Genomic DNA, 22,488 nt, shown 5'->3' on the forward strand with positions numbered 1-22,488 from the left:
AGCTGATCTTCCCATGCTGAATAGGTTCATAACAGACCAGTAACATTCAAGGCTTCCAGCCAGCAATGGTATCCTCAATGTTTCTCTCCATGGGTATGGGACATTGCATGCTGGCATGCTACCACTGTTGAGCAAGAACTTGTCATGCATATGTCTCATGAAAGTTTGTCTTCCCCATCCTGAACATCTCTCATCACTGCTGGTTGTCTGAGCTGTTCCCACCAATCTATGCTGATCTCCTGAGCCCAGAAACCACACTGCATGTTGTGAAGCTGCTGGAGGAACAAGTTCTCCTCTGCCAGTTGGCCAGGGTCTTCCTCTTGATTGTCATCTGCATCATAGTTGCACGCCCGCCCCCAGTGAGGATCTCTCCTGTTGCTGGAGGAGCTGCTGCTGCTGCCACTTCATCTGTTAAGAGGTGCAGTAGGCAAAGTCTCAAACTGAAATTTTCCAGCTTTGAATGCTGAAACGCTGCCCAGCAGTCTCTGCCCATTTGACATTTCCAGCATGGCAGTGGAGGCAACTGCTGGATCCATGTCGGATGACAGCAGTTCAGCGGTGGCACAAGCCTGCCCATAAAGGAAGTATGGGGCAAAGATATCTGAATCATGAGATTTAAAAAAAAAATGTTAAACTAGGTTGGCTTCCATTATGCATCCCACAACGTAGCAAGAAAAGCCCCAGAATGCACACTGCTCAGTAGCTGAGCATGGAAAGCCCTGCTCTCAGTTTACAGCAAACTGTTGCCAGATGTACACGCTGATGTGCATGAGTAGATACAGCATCCTGTATGCCCACCAAAGCTGAGGCATGAGTATGGTGTGATATCTGATGCCCAGCAAAAACTGTGCATTAACCCTCTTGCCTCCCTCCCATGGAGATGAGCCCTTTGTTAATAAACAGAAAAGATTCATAATCATCATAAGATATACTTTGACCTCAGTTCTCAGTCAGAAACATAAAGTCTTAGGTCATTTGTCTCAAGCAGATGATGGCCAAATATTTCAGCCCAAATATTCCTCCCCTGTGTCACTGCACTGATGCCAGGGCAGATTGGAAACCAGAGTTTTACCAAGGCAGGTTTGATTAAAGAAAGCTTTTTGTTTTGAGTTTCTTATCATGCGATGAACTTCAGGCCTTCTTAGATTTGGGGTGGAAAGAATCTTTGCATATATACATCTCTGTATCACATCTTATCTTTGAGCTATCAGGGTGAGTAGCAATTCCTTGAGAAATTGAGGTCAAAGCCATTCTCTGAAGTAATTAAGAATCCATGCTGTTGGTGCAGCAGTTGAGTGCATCCTGCTTCCCATACAGAGACTTGGAAATGACAGCTATCACGGACATGATCAGCCAAATTCATCCTTTGGAGTCACTGTACTCTTTCTGTTCTGAAGTCAGAGGAACTCCACCAAGGATAATTTTACCCCATTATGGCTGTGATAAGTTTAATTTGGCATCTGCACAATTTATTGAGAAAAGAAGGGTACTTGCCCCCGCTGCATCTGCAGCCCAGTTTTAGTAAGTTGCTTCACAGAATGGCATCAGCCTCAGGGAAGTTAACTCATGTTCCAAGTGAGAATTAAGAAGACCCTAGATAAAGTCCATAGTAAGAGAAGTTTGAAGAAAGACAAGCCTGAAGAAAATGAGCTGTTGTGTCACCTTGGCATTTTTTTGTTTACCTTAACGTCACCAAACATCACCGGTAAGTTGTGAGTTTTAGTTCCTAAATTTAAGTGATAAAGGATATCTTCATCCATTGAATCCAAATGAGGGTTTTTAACATGAACGAACCCATTTCTGGGGGAAAAAACATTTTGAGAGGTTTTATGAACAAGTCAGATCAAACAGAGACAGGAATTCATGACACAAGAAACAATATTGGAGCGCTCACTTTGAAACTTTGATTCTTTGTTAGAATGTTCTGCTCATGACATCATGGCTATATGTAAAAAGCCCAACCCCAGGGGCGGGAGCAGAAGGGGGAGACAGACAACAGCCTGTCCTCTTCGCATTCAGTTTTTATTGTTCTGTAGATGCCTCCTTGATGCAGCTGCCCGACTCAAGCACCTTCACACCCACTCCTTTCCTCACCATTTTTTATGAAATCGCACCTCTGCTATTGGTCATCTGACTGAAACAGGCTGCCACTGATGTGAAACACAGAGTGGGGTCTGATGCTGCCACCTGTGAGGGGCAGACTGAGATGGCAGAGCAGTCCATCAGACAAATGATTGTGTCTCATGAGCAAACCATTACTCCCGTAGGAATGGAGTGGGCGGTGTCAACTCCTTCCCGAAACAATGCAAAGTCAGAGGAGGGAGCTTTTGAGGAGGGATGGGAGTGAAGAAATAAATAAGGAAGAAGTGTGGGGTGGCGGAGTAGGATATCGCTGGTGATGGAAGTAAAGGGACAGGAGACAAAACCATGCAGGGAGGTATAAGTGTAGGACAGACAGACCACAGGGGAGAAAGAGAGGAGAAGAAGAAGGAAAACCCGTGAGGACACAAAAGAGGGAGGAAGTGCGAGGAACAAGGGGAGAGTCAGAATTAGAAGATCTGGAAAAATCCCATTCTGTGAGAACAGAGAAAAGCTTCTCAGGAGGGACCAGTGCAAACATAACATAATACAGGCGCAACAAGGAAGGAGCCAACAGCTCTAGACAGGTAGGAAAACAAAGGGAGGCAAGGCTGTCCCATTGCATTCAGCATTAAAGCGCATGCTTACTGCATCCATTCCAAATAATTATTTCTCAGGTTGGGCCCTCCAGACATCCGACTGCATCGGGGCTTCATACCCATCCACTAATGCCACTCATCCTCGTGTTTAATTCTCAATTAGCTGCAGTGATAGCATCCACCGGTAGTTTGCTGCCAGTGCTTTGCTGCTGGTCCCTTCATGAGTTCTAAGCAGCTGGCAGTCCCAGACTCCTGTTAGAATCTGTGTCTGTAAGGGGACTCAGCATTACCCAAACAGTCACTGGCTGTAATGTTTAGGGAAGATCTTACCGTTCCAGGTGTTGCCAAAGCCAAGTCTCTTGAACTGTTTAATATGATAGTAACCGCGTTTTGCTGCTGCTATACAGTCATTAGAAACCTTAAATACTTTGTAAGTGCCATCTCCACAAAGTTCAGCAAAACAGTCAATATTTTCCACTAACTTTAGCAATGGGAAGAGCCATAATTCTTTCATACATTTCTCCCAGAATTGCTGGATAAATAATGCACTTAGATACTGACTTTATTGTCTCACATACTGGAGCTCACTGGAACCTTAACACAAGTTGCATTTTTCATATTGTCTGAACATCTTAATAAATCACTGTGCAATAATCCACATTTAAATTAAAATGAGATTCATAAGGCAATGGGGCTTCAGTTTGCATTTCTGTTCCAATTGTATAATAAATGCAAGAGGATTAAAGAGAAGTGTAATACAATGTTCAAAATAAAAACTAAAACAAAGGCTAACAGCTATCTTATCAAAACAAATTCAGAACTCACTTACCCAGCATGACCTTTCCTCTCAGTCATAATAGGTTTGTTGGAGTCAGTTTAAAAAAGATATTATGAATTCCCCCCCACCCTTCAGAAAAAACACTTCTCAGTTGTCACAAACTCAGTGGGCTTCTGTTGCTTCAGCTGCTAATTTACAGGATTTAATATGAATATTTGAAGCAACTTGGCAGTCAGTTAAATATCCTCTTTTCACTTTGTGATATTTCCAAGAACAACCATGGAACTTTTTCTCTTCTCTTTTCTACTCAACCAGCTGCAAAATATTCCTATTCCTGTAGAGGTAATGCTGTGTGTTTCAGTAGATCATCTTCAGGACAGTATTACAGGATTCAGATTGGCTACTTCTGAAGGTGTGTCACGTATTCCCTTAACTCACCTCCAGTTATTATGGTAGGGCCCCAGATTGGCTATTTTTGAAGGAGTGTCATTTCTAACTTTATCGTATGTCCCATCATAATGCTGAGGTAGCAGAAGGGCCAAGCTAGCTAACCTCCTGCTGTTGACACACTTGCTCTTTGATCAGAGTCCCTGGATCTCACCCTTGGCAGTCATCCCAGCATGAGAAGTAAAAAAACAAATTGACAGGGCCGTACGAATACCCAGAAACCAGCTACTTTAAGATAGGCCCAAGAAGATCAACAACAGAACACCACCTGTCATCACCTATAGCCCCCTACTCAAACGCCTGCAACACATCATTAAAAATCTACAACCTATTTTGGATCAGGATGCTACACTCCAGAAGGCTCTAGGTAACAAGCCTGTCCTTTCCTGAAGACAACCTCCTAACCTGAGAAAGATTCTCTCCAGCAATCACAGCCTACACCACAGTAATACGAATCCTGAAACTTTTCCCTGCAAGAAACCCTGCTGCCAACTTTGTCCACATATTTATTCTGGGGACACCATCACTGGACCTAACCATGTTAGTTACAAGATCAAAGGCACATTCTTGTGCAATTCCAGCAACATTATATACGCTATTATGTGCCAACAATGCCCTGACACTATGTACATTGGACAGACTGGGCAAAACCTTCACCAAAGAATAAATGGACACAAAGCAGACATCAAGAAACTCAATACACATAAGCCTGTCAGTGAACACTTCAATGGAGTGGGCCATTCTGTTAAAGACCTGAGAATCTTCATCCTGCATCACAGGGAATTTAACAACAGGTTAGAGCGTGAGGCTTCTGAGTACATATTCAAATTCAACACACTAACACGGAGTATGAACAGAGACATTAACTACCTCTCAAGTTACAAAGACTGCTTCCTTTTCTTTGATACTTATAATTATGTCAGACAGGACAATTAACAACCCCCCACCTCTCGCTACCTTCCTTCTCTCCTATTTGATTTTACAGTTTTTATTGCGATTTTTTTTCTTTTTGGTCCTCTGCACTTATATAAGTCTGTCTGTATTGGAAATGAAATTGATCTGAAGAAGTGGGTCTGTCCCATGAAAGCTCATCACCAAATAAATCATTTTGTTTGTCTTTAAAGTGCTACATTTCTGCTGGTTTGTTTTGTTGGAGTACAGACTAACACGGCTACCTCTCTGTTACTATCCCAGCACAAGGTTCACGTGGCACATATATATTTTTGAAACAGAAGAGGCAGAGAATGCAAATTGTCTACTTATTTTCATAATTCCATAGGCTTCTGTTGAAAATGTATGTAAGGTCCATGTGACAGCCTGAGCCAGGAGAACGTTGATGACTTTGGATCACAAGGATTTACGCAAACTAGGTCAGAAATGTTTGGATTGCAAAACATCAGAAATGATTCTATTTGAAGAAAGTTTGTTTGGAAAGAAAAAAAATTGAAAAGCAGCATTTTGATAAGGTTGAAACGAAACACTTCAACTCTTCTGCAATGGGATATTTGATTTTCTGTTTCAAAATGACTGTTAATTTCAGTTTCTTAATTATCTGTAATACAGTACAAAAGAACAGTTGAAAACAGATCAAAAGGTTTTGATCAATCCAAAATGAAACTGTTTTCAGAGTTCTGTTTCATGGGAAATTTTGAATTCTTTTCTTTTGTTCAGTTTTGGAAGTTAAGAAATTTCCTAGCACTCCTAATGAAATGAAAAGCGAAAACTCTGTTGCTTGCCTTGGTCTAATGCAAAATATTAAATTTGATTTTAAGTGGTGATAGATTTTATCTCCTAAATTTTGCTTCCATGTGCAAAGTAGACCAAATCCTTACCCTTGGTTTATAAAATCATTAAGGTCTCATTACTTCATTCAGCACAATAATAAATCCCTCTGTTTTCTCCAATGGTTAATGAGCAGAGAGCAAACCTTTTGATAAATCTGCCCTGGCTTTCAAATTTGTAACAAAAGCCTGCAACAAAACAGAGATTTCAAACAGCTCCCAAAGCACAATCCTTTTTTATACCTCTCCAAAATGTTTGCATTATCTGGGCGCTTCCTCTTTGGATTCTTGGCCAGGAATTTGGCACAGGGAAAGAATAGAGTGCTCCCAGAGAAACTACCCTAGATTTTACCCTGAGCCGTTGGGAGTGGCATGTGAATACTCAGGCAGTGTGGACATGGTTGACAAAGCATAGTTCTGTGTCTTACTGCTTTGGTTTGAGGAATTCTGTTGCTTGGGATGCTACAGCATTCAAGTGAGCATTTTAATACCTGGGTTGTAATCTGAAGTTTGTTCATGCAGACATAAAATAGAAGTCTGGTATGAAATTAGCATTTCAGGGATAATAGGAAAAAGAATTTCCTGTTGTTAGGCCCTCTGGCTGTGTAACTAGCCAGATTTAACTGGCTGAATTTAGTGACTAGAAGGCATCTCTATTTGTATTTATTTATATTGTCCTAGCACTTAATAGCTCTAGTCACAGACTACATCCCCGCTGTGCTAGGGGCTGTACAAGCACAACAAAGAGACAGTCCCTGCTTCAAAGAGTTTATAATCTAGGGTACAGGTGGGAAATATTTTTGATGCTGGGGCTACTCGGAGAATTTGATAAGTGGTCAAGGGCTGCACTCTTCCATTATATTAATGGAGGAGATGTGGAGTCTGGGATGGAGGTTGGGTGCAGAAGGGAGCTTGGGGTAAGGGACTGGGGTGCAGGAGGGGTTGTGGGGTCTGAGAGGGAGTTAGGGTGAAGGAAGCAGTTGTGATCTGGGGCAGGGGACTGGGGTGCAGGAGAGGGTGTATGGGTTTTGTTGTGATATACGGCAGAGGATTGTGGTGCGGGTTGTGGAAGGGGATATGAATGGAGAAGGGGAAACAGAGGGTTTGGTTTAAGTGGAATATGGGTGGAGGAGAGGGGTCAGAGGGTTAGGGTTACATGAGGTGAGGGAGTTGGGGGGAAGGGAAGGTCTGGGGTGCCAGAGGCAAGCTCTGACCCGGAGACTCACTTGGGTGACTCTCAGCCAGCAGCACAGCTGAATTTGCAGGCATCTGCAAGCTTCAGAGGAGGGGAAGGGGTGCTTCTAAAAGGAAACTCCTATTGGTCAGATACCAGCCTATGGGATTGTGCTGAGGGTGGGAGCAGTGCCTGAAGCCTCTCTGCCCCCAACCCTGGGCTCACAGCCATTGAAAGAAACAGGGCCCCACAGCTACTTTTCTGAGTGGCGTGCAAGGGGGAGGGCAGGTCAAGCTGGGGGCCTTGCTGAGGCTCCCCCTCTGTGTCTGCAGGCTAGATCTGGTGTCTTGGCAGGCCAGATCTGCCCTGCAGGCCGTATTGTGCCTGGCCCTGGTCTGGAGCCTGGTTCTATCACCCATACTTAATTTCTGTTCCTCCAGTGAGCTCTCTCACAGGAATGATGGTTGCAAGACTGAGTCCCTGGGGCACTTGGAGGCTTGGTTCAAATAAATGCCTAAAATTGCAGCGCCTAAATCTCATCCCCCTTAGAGTCACCTACGCAAGCCTCCCAAAACCAGGCTCAGTTACAGGAGTGGAGGAAGTGGCACAAACATCTCAAACCATTCAGGAAGATATAAACCTGTGCTGGTTCAGGAGAGATTAATCTTTTGGTGCATTGAGATTAACACAGAAAAGCTTTCCAGACCAATCTGCTGCTGGTTTTTGCTATTTCTGTTTTAGAAGAGTTTCTGACAAAACCCACAATCAACAGCAATGGCTGGCTCGGTAGCTATTCAAAAATTGCTTGGAATGGGTTGCACTGCAAAACTCCGTGATGCTCCCAGAGGACATTTATAAGAGAAACAACTAGCAAAGACAGCAATAGTGATGGCACTTGCCTCTGCTTTGAGATAACTGTGCACTGATGTTTGCAACATATGCCATGGAGCTGACAGCCTCTGTGGGCCGCTGGGCAAAGTGGGGGAGGTTGGCTGCACAACCCCAGAAGGGGCGGGGCCTCAGGCAGAAGGAGCCCAGTCCTCAGTGCCGTGTGCAGAGTGAGATGCGGCGCTCTCGTGGCGATTTAAAGGGCCTGGTGCTCCAGTCGCTGGCACTGCTGGAGTAGAATCCCCTGCCCCAGGTCACAACTGCCCCCTTCACCCAAGCACCCTCCCATACCCCATTTAGTCATTGGGCCCCAGGGCAATTGCCTCCTTTGCCCCCTCCGTTGGCAGGCCTGCATGTAAATACTATCTTTTAGGAACATACGAAAAAGAAGCTAAGGGTGAGCAGGATGGTTGAGGGTAGTGGTGGTGCTGCCTAGAAGAGCGCCTCACAGTCTGTTCTTACCTGCAATCTTCTTTAAAGATGCGTTGATTGGTGGGGCCCAGAGCTCCCATTTGGCATCTATGTCTAGCTTTGGCAGATGAAAGTATCAGCTAATTAGCTGAGTGTTAGGTAATTAATTACTCTATTGAATTAAACTGGAGCAATTAATTAACATGTCTGATTCTGGTGCCAATTTTGTTAGCCAACACTTTTGGTCTGCAGTAATCACAGAAAACTCAGGGTGAGATTTAAGTGCCATAAGTAACAGCTCTACTGTTTAATAACAGAGAGAAAGCCATGCTAGTCTACATACTATTAAAACAAAAAAGCAGTACAGTAGCACTTTAAAGACTAACAAAATGATTTATTAGGTGATGAGCTTTCGTGGGACAGACCCACTTCTTCAGACCATAGGCGTACCAGAACAGATTCAATATTTAAGGCACAGAGAACCAAAAATAGTAATCAAGGTTGACAAATCAGAAAAAAAATTATCAAGGTGAGCAAATCAGAGGGTAGAGGGGCAGAAGGCGGGGAGAGAGTCAAGAATTAGATTAAGCCAAGTATGCAAAAGAGCCCCTGTAATGACCCAGAAAATTCACATCCCTGTTCAAACCACATTAATGTGTTGAATTTGAATATAAAAGAGAGTTCAGCAGCCTCTCTTTCCAAAGTAGTGTGAAAATTCCTCTTCGGTAAGATGCAAACTCCTAAGTCATTAACAGAATGGCCCACTCCTTAAAATGTCAGCTGACCGGTTTGTGAATCAGGAGTGTTTTTTTGTCTGTTTTGTGCCCCTTAACTCTTTGTCTAAGAGAGTTTGAAGTCTGCCCAATATACAAAGCATCTGGGCATCTGTTGGTTAACTGATGGGAAGATCTCCATAAGGCTGGATAGGAAACCTGAGCAGAGCAGCTTTTTCCTATGCCCTCCTGCGACTGCTCATGCCTCTTGATCAGAGATGACTAGTAAAGCAATAGGTGTTACCAGGGCTGCTTTTTAACTGCTGTAAGAATATGTGCAGGCTGCAGCCATCTCCTACACAGGCAGATCTGGCAATCATGGCGATTCCTTTGTTAAATAAGGCAAAGCTAATTGCAGTGTATTCTGCTGGCTCACCAAAAAAGCAGCTTCATCGCTAAGCAGCTCTTGCAGACCGTAGTGGCTGTATTGTTGTTGCAGGCAGTTCTGCTTTTGCCTTCCTGCCACTGGGTTTTCTTCTGTGCTTTAACTGTGTGGACCCAACTTTCTCTCCTCCCTGTGCTATGAAATGTCCTTTTATTTTGATCTATATTTAAATAAGACCTCAGTCTCTTTTAAAATGAGTTGAAAGTGTTTTTCATGTCAGAAAGCCATTAGCATTTCGTATGTGGTAGTTTTGTACAATAGTCAGTTAGCTTCCACTTAAAAAAAAATCCAAATATTACATATTTGGCTATTCAGACAAACCTGCATCCCCTGTTAAAAACACATTTCAGGTGGTGTAATTTTTGTAAGTAATAAAATCTAAATCATAGCGTAATGTGCCACTCACTCATTCATCCAAGACTGGTCTTCAGAAACAGCTCAGAAGCGTCATTTTTTTAGCTTGTAAGAAGTAAAAAAACCACAAAGTAGCTGGAGTGATTATGGAATGATGTGTGAGCAGAAGTAGCTAATAACATATTAACCTTGTGGACTATGTTCAGACCATCTATTAAGAACCCCATGGAAGCTTGAGGCTATTGATCTCCAGAGTACGCACTTCATATAAAAGTCATGCTTTAGAGTGAAGAACATCTGCTACTGAGGCTGTCCTTAGCCACAGGTGCACTTCTAGGACATAGAGACAAGGCATGGCTAGGACTGCACTGGGTTGGACAAAAGAAGATTGGAAGGACACATGAAAAAGTCTTAGAGCAGAATTCTCCTCTTGGATGCGTATTTGGTGACCTTTGATTTGACTGTCTTTTTTCAGATGATAGGCAAAGCACGTTTGCAGCAGTCCAGCAACTAAAACAGATGAAGTCTGTGTTCAGACCTTTGTTTTTTAAATCCTGTTGCACCAGAGTCCTTGGCAGTTCCTCTGTTGGGGGTGGGGGAATCACACCACTTGGCTACCTTGTGTGTTGACAACATGCATCCCATTTCCTTACTCTTTTCAGCGGGGTTCTGCCCTTTTCAGATCTCTGTATGTCTCTCCGGCTGGGGGGTCAAAGGGAAAGGCAGAAATGCCCACGCACTCAGGGATCCTCCTTTCCAGCAGTCCCAGCAAACACTGGTGGGGATGAATCTACAGTGCTGCCAACAATCCAGCCCCAGCACAATGGGTTTGGGGAAATCTCTCTGGCTGGGTCCCTGAGGCAGGCTTGGCCTGTCTGTCTGTCTCTGTGGAAGTCCACTGTGTTCTCCTCAGGGCAAGGTGAAGGTTTCCTGCCCGGGAGTTCCCTGCACAGTTTCAGGAATCACTCCTGCTGTCTGTTCTTTAAGGCAATCCCAATCCTTTCCCCACTAACCATTGTTTACTCCCTTTTGTGGACCTCCTCTTGCTCTTGCATGATTGACAGGGCTGGAGAGGTTAGGGCAGCCGGATGCCAGGGCTGCTCTGGCACCTTTCTCATCCAGGCGGAGCCCATCCATCCCATCACACAGCATTGTATTTAACACACATGGTCCCCCAAAGACCACTTTAGTTTTAGCAGCTAATCACCAGCATTATTCAATCCTTTACTGGAAATGTGCCTGGGGAAAGAACACCTTGGAGTATAGGACTCGGAGCTGTCCTCCTCTGCCATATGTTGCAAGTTTGAAGTTCCGTTACTAAAGTGGAATACGCACTGTTTTACCCCAGCCAAGAGCTTGGGTACTTTTTGGTGAGAAATGCATCATGTTTCTATTCTAAAGCTACTTGTCTTTTCAACAGTTTTCATCCAGTGATCTCTAGGCATTTTACATAGGTGAGTAAGCATTGTGAGCCAATATTACAAAAAACACACAGGTGACATGACTTACCCTCTGTAGGCTGGCGGCACTGGGAACGACAGGGTCTGGGAGATTGCTCACGGGATGGAGCTCTTCTTTCTCTGGGTATTTCCAAAATATTCCCGACTCACATGACTTACTCCTGAGGCTCTGAACTAGTCATGAAGAGTGTGATTTTTGCCTCTTGAATGCAACACTTTGCAGTCTCAGGCATTTAAAAAACATGTTCTCAGGCATCTACGTACATCTTTCCCCTCCACCCCAGTCTTTAATTGCAGAAGTCAATCAACATAATCAGTACACTTCTCACAACAAAGCTGTAAGTGTTTCAGGCACTTTCAACTTAATATAGTGATTGCCATTAAAATCTTTACAGTTTTGCCTAATTACCATTACTTGAGAGAAGGAATTCAATAATAATGTTGCTTTCAAATAGCAGTTATAAAGCTTTTAATGGAGATGAGATCACAGTATAAGCTTGCCGGTTGGGGTTGCTCTCTTCCTTGGGAGTGTTTTCATTGGTCAAGCTGAAGTGGGGTTCATCTTACTCACTGGACCTGTTCCTGGTGCGTTATTATTCGGACTCTTCCATTCCACGCATCTGACGCAGCGGGTCTTTGCCCACAAAAGCTTATGCTCTAAAAATTCAGTTAGTCTATAAGGCGCCACAGGACTTCTCGTTGTTTTTGCCGATACAGACAAACATGGCGACCCCTCTGATACTAGTCTTCCATTCAGTGACTCAAACCTTTTTCTGCTTTTTAGTGCTGCAGAGGAAACATAGCTATGGGGAGAGAGCAGGGTTCTAATGGTTCTTGTGTGTCTGACAAAATAGTTTACTGTGTTCCAATTGGTTACATGAGTGCAAAGGCACTGAAGAAGTGGGTGTGATGCACAAACACTAATTACCTAAAGTTGTTCGTCTTTAAGGTGCTACTGGACAGCTTGTCATTTGTGAAATTAATGGAGTTACACAACCATTGCTAGGGGAATGATTTAGTCTGCAAAAAAATTATTACCTGTGATAATGCTTCAGTTGGAAAGACTGCAGCTCGGGGGGCCAGTGCCCAGATGAATTAGCAGGATTAGCAGGTAGAAAAAGCCATCTCTGCTTGCAGATGTAACACATCTGATACAGAAATCTTTGAGAGCTAGCAGGATAGCAGGAAGGAAAGCCCACCTTCATAATTCTTTTTACTTTTTACAACTAGCACGACCAGTTCAAAAGACTGCTACCTGGTATCAGTGAAAAGGTTTGCAGTCTTCCCCTGTGATGTGGTCTTATTCTTACCATGCTTCTTGAGAGATAGCTACTCTAGCTGCTTTGTGTACCCTCTCTCCTGTCCATCACCATTTGGTTTTAGGAAGAAGGGGCTTTTGAAATCAGGGGTCCTTTCAAAAGGCCCCCATCTACATGGGCAGCATGCCTTTCAAAAGTGGCACTTTCGAATCCCATGTGGCTGCCATTATGCTAATGAGGTGCTGCGTATTCACAGTAGAACCTCATTAGCATCTGCCAAAATCCCTCATTACCATGCCTCCTCTGAAAGTGGGGGCTAGTGTGGACATGGCCTATGTGTGCAGACAATGCATTTTGGAACACCTAAGTGCTATTTTGAAATAAGATTTTGTGTGTGGTAGTGTTATTTCAAAATAGCTGTGGGGATTTGGAGGGAAGAGGTGGAATATGAGTGGGTTTTTTTTACAGCATTCTGTTTACTGGCATTGTTGTTATTTTAAGAGTTAGCTACAAAGCTAGTTACAAGATGAAATGCTTGCTTTCTGTTGCTATGCGCTGGGATTTCCCCAAGAGGCAATGAAAACTAGATACCCAACTCCCATTGAAATTTAGTGGCTGTTGGGTGCCTAATTCCCTTTGGCTGCTCAGCCTTATTACTCATTTGCCAGGAGGCAGTGTAATCTAGTTAGTGCACTGGCTTGGGACTCACGAGACTGAGGTTAAATTCCTAGCTCTGCCACCGCTTTGCTGGGAGATCTTGGACAAGTCACTTTTTCTCTCTGAACTTTGGTTTTCCCATCTGGAAAACTGTCATAATGATACTATCTCCCTTGTAAAGCATTTTGGCATCTAGGGTTGAACACTGACATCTGTGTATCATTGTTCTTTTGTTGGCTTCCCGCTGTACAACAAGCCCCCATTTCTTCTAAGGGAGTTACTCCTGCTTTTTCTGTAGCACTTCCTCGTGGACAGTGTCCCATACTCACTATTTCCCCAGAGGGAAGCACTGTACATTCTTAAACCTGGGACCAGACTTATCCTCTGAGGGAGCCCCCCATGTGGCTTCAGGGCCCTGCCCAAAGCCTGGGGATTAAGTCCTGAAGAGAGCCCCTTGTGCCAGTTGTAGGGGGATGGGGTCTTGTTGAGGGAGGCATTGCATATCTGCTCTCACAGGCAAGAACTTGGGGCTGCTAATGAGGACCGCCATTTTACTGGCTGTTTCCAACAGCAGACACAGTGTAAGGGCAGTTCAATTTCAGGCACTATAGCAGTGGTTCCCAAGCAATGGTATGCACACCCCAGGGGTACACAGAGGTCTTCCAGGGAGTATGTCAATGCATCTAGAGATTATCCTGTTCTCTAACGGGCTACATAAAAAGCACTGGCAAAGTCAGTACAAAGTAACATTTCATACAGACAGTGGCTTGTTTATTATGCAACTGTATATACTATACGCTGAAATGTAAGCACAATATTTATATTCCAATTGATTTATTTTATAACTCCATGGTAAAAATGACAAAGTAAGCAATTTTTCAGTAATAGTGTGCTGTGACATGTTTGAATTTTTATGTTTGATTTTGTAAGCAAGTAGCTTTTAAGTGAGGTGAAACTTGGGAGTAGATAAACCATTGCAGGCTCCTGAATGGGCACAGTAATCAGGAAAGGTTGACAGTCACCAGCAGGGCCTGGCTCCTGGGCAAGGTGGCTCTGTGCTCCCAGAAGGGGTGGGGCCTTGAGGAGAAGGGGCGGGGCTGGAGCCACCAGCCTGCAGCAGTGCCTACATCATGCCACTCCCTGCCTCCTTTGCCAGCCTTCAGAGCCACCCAGAGCGTGAGGTGCAGGGACTCTGGTAGCAATGTAAAGGGCCCAGGGCTCCAGCTGCTGCTACAGTAATAGCAGCCAGGAGCCCTGGGCCCTATTGAATCGTGGGGCTCTGGGGAAGTTGCCCCCTTTGCACCACCAACACTTGCACCCCCCCATCAGCGAGTTTGACAGTCACTGCTCTATAACTCCTGTGAGGAAGGAAGAGGGAAAGCTGAGAGGGCAGCTCTTTGCATCACGCCGCTCTGCTCTGTTATGGAAAAATGGAACCACAGTTGCACTACCTGCAAATCCTGGTTTATTGGACAATTTCAGAGTCTCCTGCCTCACGGTGTGTACGCTGACGAGCTGTTTGTGATTCTTGGGCCTCAGGCTGTCAAAATGGCACTTCCTTGCTTTCACAGTAAGTGTTGTTTTCACGGATGCTACATCACTACACCTCTGTAAGCAGTTGCAGTGATCACAGTCTCCTTCATTCTCTTTATTTTAAGCCCATCTGCAACTATTGAAGCTTTTAGGTGACCATTTTTTATGATACTGCGCTAAGGCTCCTCTGCCACATCCTTTGTGGAGAGCTACCAAAAAGACAGCTCGAGCAGCAGCAGCTCTTACAGCATATAGGGGTAGGCCGTGGTGATTCTGCCCTAAGACTTATTTTGCTTCAGCAGGATAAGCTGCTGGTTTAATACTCAAAACTGGGATCAAGGTGTTCTTCTCCAAGCCCTGTCAATGGCTCTCTATAGCAATAATGGAAATCAATTAAACCCTGTTATAAGGGGTTTTTTACCTGTCCCAGCTCAGACGGATAAAAAATTTATAAGACCATTGGTGAAGGTCCATAACACACATGTTTGCAATGCAAATATTCAGGACAGTCTTTGGAGGATACCTGCCTTTAAGCAGGTCGTGTTGAGGAACAAGGTTTTGGCTGCTTCTGCATTTGATCAGCAAGTTTCTCTGTAATTGAGTTTAAGAGGCCACCCCAAACGCTTACATCAGAAGATCTGCCACTCAGATCCTACGCAGAGCTGTGTGTGCAGATGTACGTTAATAGAGACATCTTTTACTTCCTGAGTTAGGAAGGGCAGGTTAGTTTATAAGTATGGCCATGCTGGAAATAGTTAATAGCTGCCAGCAAGCATGTGTTTGATCTGTGAGCAGTCACAGACATCCTTAAAGCTGATAGACATGATAGCCACCTTTAATTCTGGATAAATAGAAGTCTCAGATAAGCTATTTTATGGCATTCTATTCACTGAAACAATAGCACCATAGTGTCCATCATGCTAGCCCCATGTGGCTGTTTGGCCAGTTGAGGGTGGCTGGTTGCCTTGAACAATAACTATATTTTCAAAATAACGTGGCTAGTTTGCTAGAGCAGTAGCCACTGTAGTAGCTACTGCTTCAGAACTGGTTGGACACCATGGCAATAGGAACTGCGACAAACGATGATGGGTCACAGTGGAAGGCCTGAGTGAGAACTAACTGGAGAACAGTTGCAAATGCAGTGAGTGGAGAACTGAGGGGGTTGGAACTGTGCTACTCCTAGGGCAATTGTGGTGGGGGGAGAAGAAAAGAAAAGAAAAATCAAAAAATCCCCTTTAAATTTTTCTTTTTGTGCACAATATGTTAAAATTCTGCAAATTTGATTTGGCATTACAACAATACGTCACACCAGTTTCAATTGTGTTGGTAATTTATTACCAAATACCTGTCAGTAAGCAGATATGTAACAATACAGACTCACACCAAATTTCCTCTAGGAGTAGAAAGTTCACAAAACCCCTATGACAACCCAGTTTCTATTTCTCTGCCCCATTTCCCTTCCAAAGCACAGCTGTGCCCACCCCCCAAAGCCAATACACCCAAATCACCTACCCTGCAAAGCCCAGCTTCAGAGTCCCCCTTGCACAGACACCCCCCCAGCTGTGGCCCCTCCTAGCCCAGACTCCACACCCACCCACCTACCCCTAAAAGCCCAAGGATCCAGAGGGCGAAACAGCCTGATGCTGGGTCCTGGGCTTTAACAGAATTTCCTACATGCTGCTGTCTGCTTCTCTCAGGCAGTGCTGGGAACTGCAGCTGCCAAGAGCCCTCTAGCTACCTCTCCTCCCTGCAGCAGTGTCTTCTGTGCATGAGCTGGTCTGTGCTGGGTACAGCAGCCCCAGTTGGCAGACAGTAGCAAGTCCACCAGTTTCTGCTGGGGGCAGGGAAAAGAAATTCTATGTGCCCATCTGGAGTATTGTGTCCAATTCTGGGGCCCCCCGAGTAGACAAAGGATGTGGATGTGCTGGAGCAGGTTCAGCAGAGGGCCATGAAAATGACTAAGGGGCTGGAGCACATGACCTCTGAGGAGAGGCTGAGGGATTTGGGGTTATTTAGTTTGTAGAAGAGACGAGTGAGGGGCGATTTGATAGCAGCCTCCAGCTTCCTGAAGGGGCCTCTAAAGAGGATGGAGAGAGGCTGTTCTATGGACAACAGAACAAGGAACAATGGCATCGAGTTACAGAGCAGGAGGTGTAGACTGGATATTAGGAAAGGTTATTTCACTAGTGGCCCAGCTCTCTTGGGTGCCGAGGGTGGAGTGCCTGGCTCCAGGGGTGGACGGGCCCCTCGGATGGCATGGATCTAAGGATGGAAGGGGAGGAAGAGATGGCATGTCAGCCCTGCAGCACAGCCCTGTGGGCTATGCCCCTCACCGTCCATAGGCAGGTGCCCTGACCCCTGCGCCAAGGGACGGGGTGTCCCAGGTGCAGTGGCTTATGTGCTGTGTACAGCAGGCCCTGCTGCACATGGCCCTCACTGTACCTTGGGGTGGGGCTGACCGTTGGGGGTATGTGGCCATGCAGGGGCCCTGCCTGGGTCACAGGTGAGACAGCCACAACTTGGCCTTTCCCAGCCCCCTGCCACACCCATGCAACCCACAGCACTGTCCCCAGGGGCAGGTGCTGAGTGTCACCTGTGGGCATGCCCATATGCCAGGGAGGTGTGCTCCTTGGTGGGCTGTCTAGGATCTGGCTGTCGCTCATACAGCTGTCCCACTTCGGGCTGTGGCAGGGCCAACTCACCCCACATCTTTGCCCCAGGGGTGTGGGGCACTGGGCACTTATCTGAAGGTTCCAGGGGGATGTCTGGGGATGCCCAACTGGAGGCCGCCTGGCTGGACAAGCCTGCCAGGATCACGGTGACGTGGGTCCCCTCGGATGACTTTCCATCATCCGAGGGGCCCTCAGTCTCTGGCCCCAGGTGGCCAGGATCCATGCAGGGTCTGGGTGGCCTTGGCTCCTGCTTGGATGCAGCTCCTGCTTGGACGCTCCCTCTCGGCTGCCACGTCAAGGACGGTGGGTGGGGGGAGCTGTCTATGCTTGTGAGGAGCCCATGCAGCTCCCTGTAAAATAGGCAGGTGGCCTGTCCTGCCCCTGAGCACCTTGTGGTGTCCCAGGCCCTCATGTATCCCTGCCTGAGTTCCTTCACCTTGGAGTGAACTTGCTCCAAGGTGCGTGCAGGGTGGTCTCAGGTGGTGAGGCCAGTGGCCAGCTGGTGTTCCTCCATTTGCTGGTGGCTGTGTGGAAGACATCCTCCTCCTGCCAGAGACCCAGGAGGTCCTTGATCTCTGGCTCTGTCCAGGAGGGTGCCTTCCACCTTGGGACTGGCGCAGGCTCCTGGGACCTCTCTGCAGGCTCTGTAGGGAGCCCCTGAGGTTCATATGGAGGCTGGCTGATGGCCATGGCATGAGTCTGGCTGCAGGGGTAGCCATGAGGGTGTGCGGTTCTGGCTCATGCCTTTGCTGCCAGCACACTCTCAGCTTCCTGCCATGGGGTTTCTGGCTCTAGGCAGCTTTACACATGGCCAGATGCAGCAAACATAGAGTTCTGGAAGCGCTGGACAGGGTGTCTCTGTGCCCCAGCGAGCCGGTGCCATGGCAGACCCCTCTTTCGAAAGGGGGACCCGCAGAGTGTCTACGTATGCCTTCTTTCAATAGACTCTGTCAAAAGGAGGCACTCTTCCTGGTCCAGGAGCAGAAGAGGGCTTCTGGGAGCAGAAGAGCTGCGTTCTTTCAATCCCAGATCCAAAGAGCACCTTTTGTGTGCAGACGCTCCACATGATCTTCCAGAAAAGGGCCTGATTTTCTGAAAGGACTTGCTCATGCAGACGTGGCTTTTGTGTCTGTTCTGTCGCAGAGACAGACAAATCCTGATTCTTTTGTCAGGGCAATTCTTCTTTAAGTGCAGCCTCAAGTTAAACCCAATCACTATTTTCTTCATTAGTCGATTGTACTGCTGTCCAGTACAGGTATAGATAGACTTTGCTGTGCTGCTCTGTAGACTCAAGCAGGGAAGTATTTTATCCTTGTAGCACAGCCAGGGACAAATCACAGATCTGCTGCATTCAAGTCAGTAGAGTTTTAATTGTCTGTGTTGAAAGATGAAGTAAAACATGATGATATAAAGCAGAAATGCATATGTAATTCCATTTCTAGTATAGGTGCAACTGAAAAAAACCACAGCCATACAGAGCTCTGGAATGCAGATACCCTTGGGTCTTTCCAACACCTTCATTCACATTAAATCCCCTTGTAAAATACAGGCACAGATGGGTAGTTGTGTTAGTTAGTACCTTCGCAAATAACAAGCAATCATAGAACACTAGGACTGGAAGGGACCTCGAGAGGCCATTGAGTTCAGCCCCCTGCCCCAATGGCAGGACCAATTACTATATAAACCGTCCCTGATCGACATCTATCTAACCTGTTCTTAAATATCTCCAGCAATGGAGATTCCACAACCTCCCTTGGCAATTTATTCCACTGTTTGACCGCCCTGACAGTTAGGAACTTTTTCCTAATGTCCAACCCTAAACCTCCCTTGCTGCAGTTTAAGCCTGTTGCCTCTTGTTCTATCCTCAGAGGCCAAGAAGAACAAGTTCTCTCCTTCCTCCTTATGACTCCCTTTTAGATACCTGAAAACCGCTATCATGTCTCCCCTCAATCTTCTCTTTTCCAAACTAAACAAGCCCAATTCTTTCAACCTTTTTTCATAGGTCGCATTCTCTAGACCTTTAATCATTCTTGTTGCTCTTTTCTGGACCCTCTCTAGTTTCTCCACATCTTTTTTGAACTGTAGTGCCCAGAACTGGACACAATACTCCAGCTGAGGCCTAACCAGCGCAGAGTAGAGCGGAAGAATGACTTCTCATGTCTTGTTCACAACACACCTGTTAATGCATCCCAGAATCATGTTTGCCTTTTTTTGCAACAGCATCACACTGTTGACTCATATTTAGCTTGTGGTCCACTACAATCCCTAGATCCCTTTCTGCTGTAGTCGTTCCTAGACAGTCTCTCCCCATTCTGTATGTGTGAAACTGATTGTTCCTTCCCAAGTGGAGCGCTTTGCATTTGTCCTTATTAAACTTCATCCTGTTTACCTCAGACCATTTCTCCAATTTATCCAGATCATTTTGAATTATGACCCTATCCTCCAAAGCAGTTGCAACCCCTCCCAACTTCGTATCATCTGCAAACTTAATAAGCGTACTTTCTATGCCAATATCTAAATCATTGATGAAGACATTGAACAGAACCGGTCCTAACACAGACCCCTGCGGAACTCCGCTTGTTATACTTTTCCAGCAGGATTGAGAACCATTAAGAACTACTCTCTGGGTACGGTTATCCAGCCAGTTATGCACCCACCTTATAGTAGCCTCATCTAAATTGTATTTGCCTAGTTTTTTTATAAGAATATCATGAGAGACCGTATCAAATGCTTTACTAAAGTCTAGGTATACCACATCTACCGCTTCTCCCCTATCCACAAGGTTTGTTATCCTATCAAAGAAAGCTATCAGATTAGTCTGACAAGATTTGTTCTTTACAAACCCATGCTGGCTGTTTCCTATTACCTTCCCACCTTCCAAGTGCTTGCAGATGATTTCTTTGATTACCTGTTCCATTATCTTTCCTGGCACAGAAGTTAAAATGACTGGCCTGTAGTTTCCTGGGTTATTCTTATTCCTCTTTTTATAGATGGGCACTATAGTTGCCCTTTTCCAGTCTTCTGGAATCTCTCCTGTCTCCCATGATTTTCCAAAGATGATAGATAAAGACTCAGATACCTCCTCTATCAGCTCCTTGAGTATTCTAGGGTGCATTTCATCAGGCCCTGGTGACTTCCAGACATCTAATTTTCCTAAGTGATTTTTAACTTGTTCTTTTTTTATTTCAACTTCTAACCCTACCCCTTTCCCACTAGCATTCACTATGTTGGGCATTCCTTCATCAGACTTCTCAGTTAAGACTGAAACGAAGTCATTAAGCATCTCTGCTGTTTCCAAGTTCCCTGTTACTGTTTCTCCCTCCTCACTGAGCAATGGCCCTACCCTGTCCCTGGTCTTCCTCTTGTTTCTAATATAGTTATAAAAAGCCTTCTTGTTTCCCTTTATGCCTGTAGCTAGTTTGAGCTCATTTTGTGCCTTAGCCTTTCAAATCTTTCTCCTGCATACTTGTGTTGTTTGCCTACATTCATCCTTTGTAATTTTTCCTTGTTTCCATTTTTTATACAATTCCCTTTTTTTTTTTGAGATCATGCAAGATCTCCTGATTAAGCCAAGGTGGTCTTTTTCCATATTTTCTATCTTTCTTACACAGTGGGATAGCTTGCTTTTGGGCCCTTAATAATGTCCCTTTGAAAAACTGCCAACTCTCCTCAGCTGTTTTTCCCCTCAGTTTTGCTTCCCATGGGACCTTACCTACCAGCTCTCTGAGTTTACCAAAATCTGCTCTCCTGAAATCCATTATCTCTATTTTGCTGTTTTCTGTTCTACCCTTCCTCAGGATTGCGAACTCTATGATTTCATGATCACTTTCACCCAAGCTGCCTTCCACCTTCAAGTTCTCTACTAATTCCTCCCTATTTGTTAAAATCAAATCTAAAACAGCTTCCTCCCTGGTAGCTTTTTCAACCTTTTGGAATAAAAAATTGTCTCCAATACAATCCAAGAACTTGCTGGACAGTCTGTGCCCTGCTGTATTGGTTTCCCAACATATATCTGGATAGTTGAAGTCCTCCCATCACCACCAAATCTGGGGCCCTGCTTGACTTTGTTAGTTGTTTAAAAAAAGCCTCATCCACCCCTTCCACCTGGCTAGGCAGCCTGTAGTAGACACCTAGCAGGACGTCACCCTTGTTTTTTACCCCTCTTAGTCTAACCCAGAGACTCTCAACACATCCATCTCCTATGTCCATCTCCACCTCAGTCCAAGTGTGTACATTTTTAATATATAAGGCAACACCTCCCCGCTTTCTTCCTTGTCGATCCTTCCTGAGCAGGCTGAACCCTTCAATACCAACATTCCAATCATGGGTATTATCCCACCAAGTTTCTGTGATGCCAGCGATGTCATAGTTATATTTATTTATTAGCACTTCCAGTTCTTCCTGCTTATTACCCATACTTCTTGCATTTGTATACAGGCATCTAAGATATTGACTTGATCTTGCCTCCCTGTTTTGCCCCAACCTTCTTTTTACTCTGACATTGTTGCCCATGCTGCCTCCCATTTCTGACCCATCACCCAGGTTTCCATGTTCTCCACTTACCTGTGGGCTTTGCTCCCCTGCCCCCGTCGAACCTAGTTTAAAGCCCTCCTCACTAGGTTAGCCAGTCTGTGTCCAAATACCGTCTTTCCCCTCCTCGAAAGGTGAACACCATCTCTGCCCAGCAGTCCTTCCTGGAATAGCATCCTGTGATCAAGGAAGCCAAAGCCTTCCTGAAGACACCATCTTCGAAGCCAGGCATTCACCTCTAGGATGCACCTGTCTCTGCCTGGGCCCCTACCACTGACAGGCAGGATTGAGGAGAATACCACCTGCGCCCCAAACTCCTTCACCTGTGCCCCCAGAGCCCTGAAGTCACTCTTGACCTGCTCAGCATCATACCTCACAGTATCATTAGTGCCCACATGGATGAGAAGCATGGGATAGTAGTCAGAGGGCCTGATAATCCTCGACAACGCCTCCATAACGTCTCGGATACAGGCCCCAGGCAGGCAGCATACCTCCTGAGATGAAATGTCAGGGCGACAGATGGGCACCTCCGTCCCCCTCAGAAGAGAGTCCCCAACCACCACTACTCTATGTTTCCTCCTCGCAGTGGTGGCAGCAGACTTCCCAGCCTTGGGGGTATGAGGCTTCTCCTCTGCTGTACAGGGCGATTCTTTGTCTCCTGTATCAAGTACAGCGTAACGGTTTCCTCATACCACAGTGGGAGGGTTC

The 22,488-nt window shown here is 45.6% G+C and overlaps 1 protein-coding gene across 6 annotated transcripts in view; it reads right to left on the bottom strand.

Moving 5' to 3' along the window:
- UPP2 (uridine phosphorylase 2) overlaps positions 1–22,488 on the bottom strand; it is a 51,786-nt gene that overhangs the window by 20,508 nt on the left and 8,790 nt on the right. For 2 of the 6 annotated variants that reach the window (XM_075001080.1, XM_075001079.1), the window contains exons 2-4: positions 21,814–21,957; positions 17,687–18,625; positions 1,683–1,800 (exon numbers count right to left, since the gene is read on the bottom strand). In XM_075001080.1, the coding sequence (XP_074857181.1) occupies positions 1,683–1,800; positions 17,687–17,940 (372 nt within the window). In that variant the 5' untranslated portion in view covers positions 17,941–18,625; positions 21,814–21,957. Of the gene's footprint in view, positions 1–1,682; positions 1,801–11,178; positions 11,283–17,686; positions 18,626–21,813; positions 21,958–22,488 lie in introns of those variants that run through there. The other 4 variants (XM_075001084.1, XM_075001082.1, XM_075001081.1 and 1 more) reach the window with 3 other exon arrangements.

The sequence above is a fragment of the Carettochelys insculpta genome, chromosome 8 (assembly GCF_033958435.1).
Source record: "Carettochelys insculpta isolate YL-2023 chromosome 8, ASM3395843v1, whole genome shotgun sequence".
NCBI classification, from domain to species: domain Eukaryota; kingdom Metazoa; phylum Chordata; order Testudines; family Carettochelyidae; genus Carettochelys; species Carettochelys insculpta.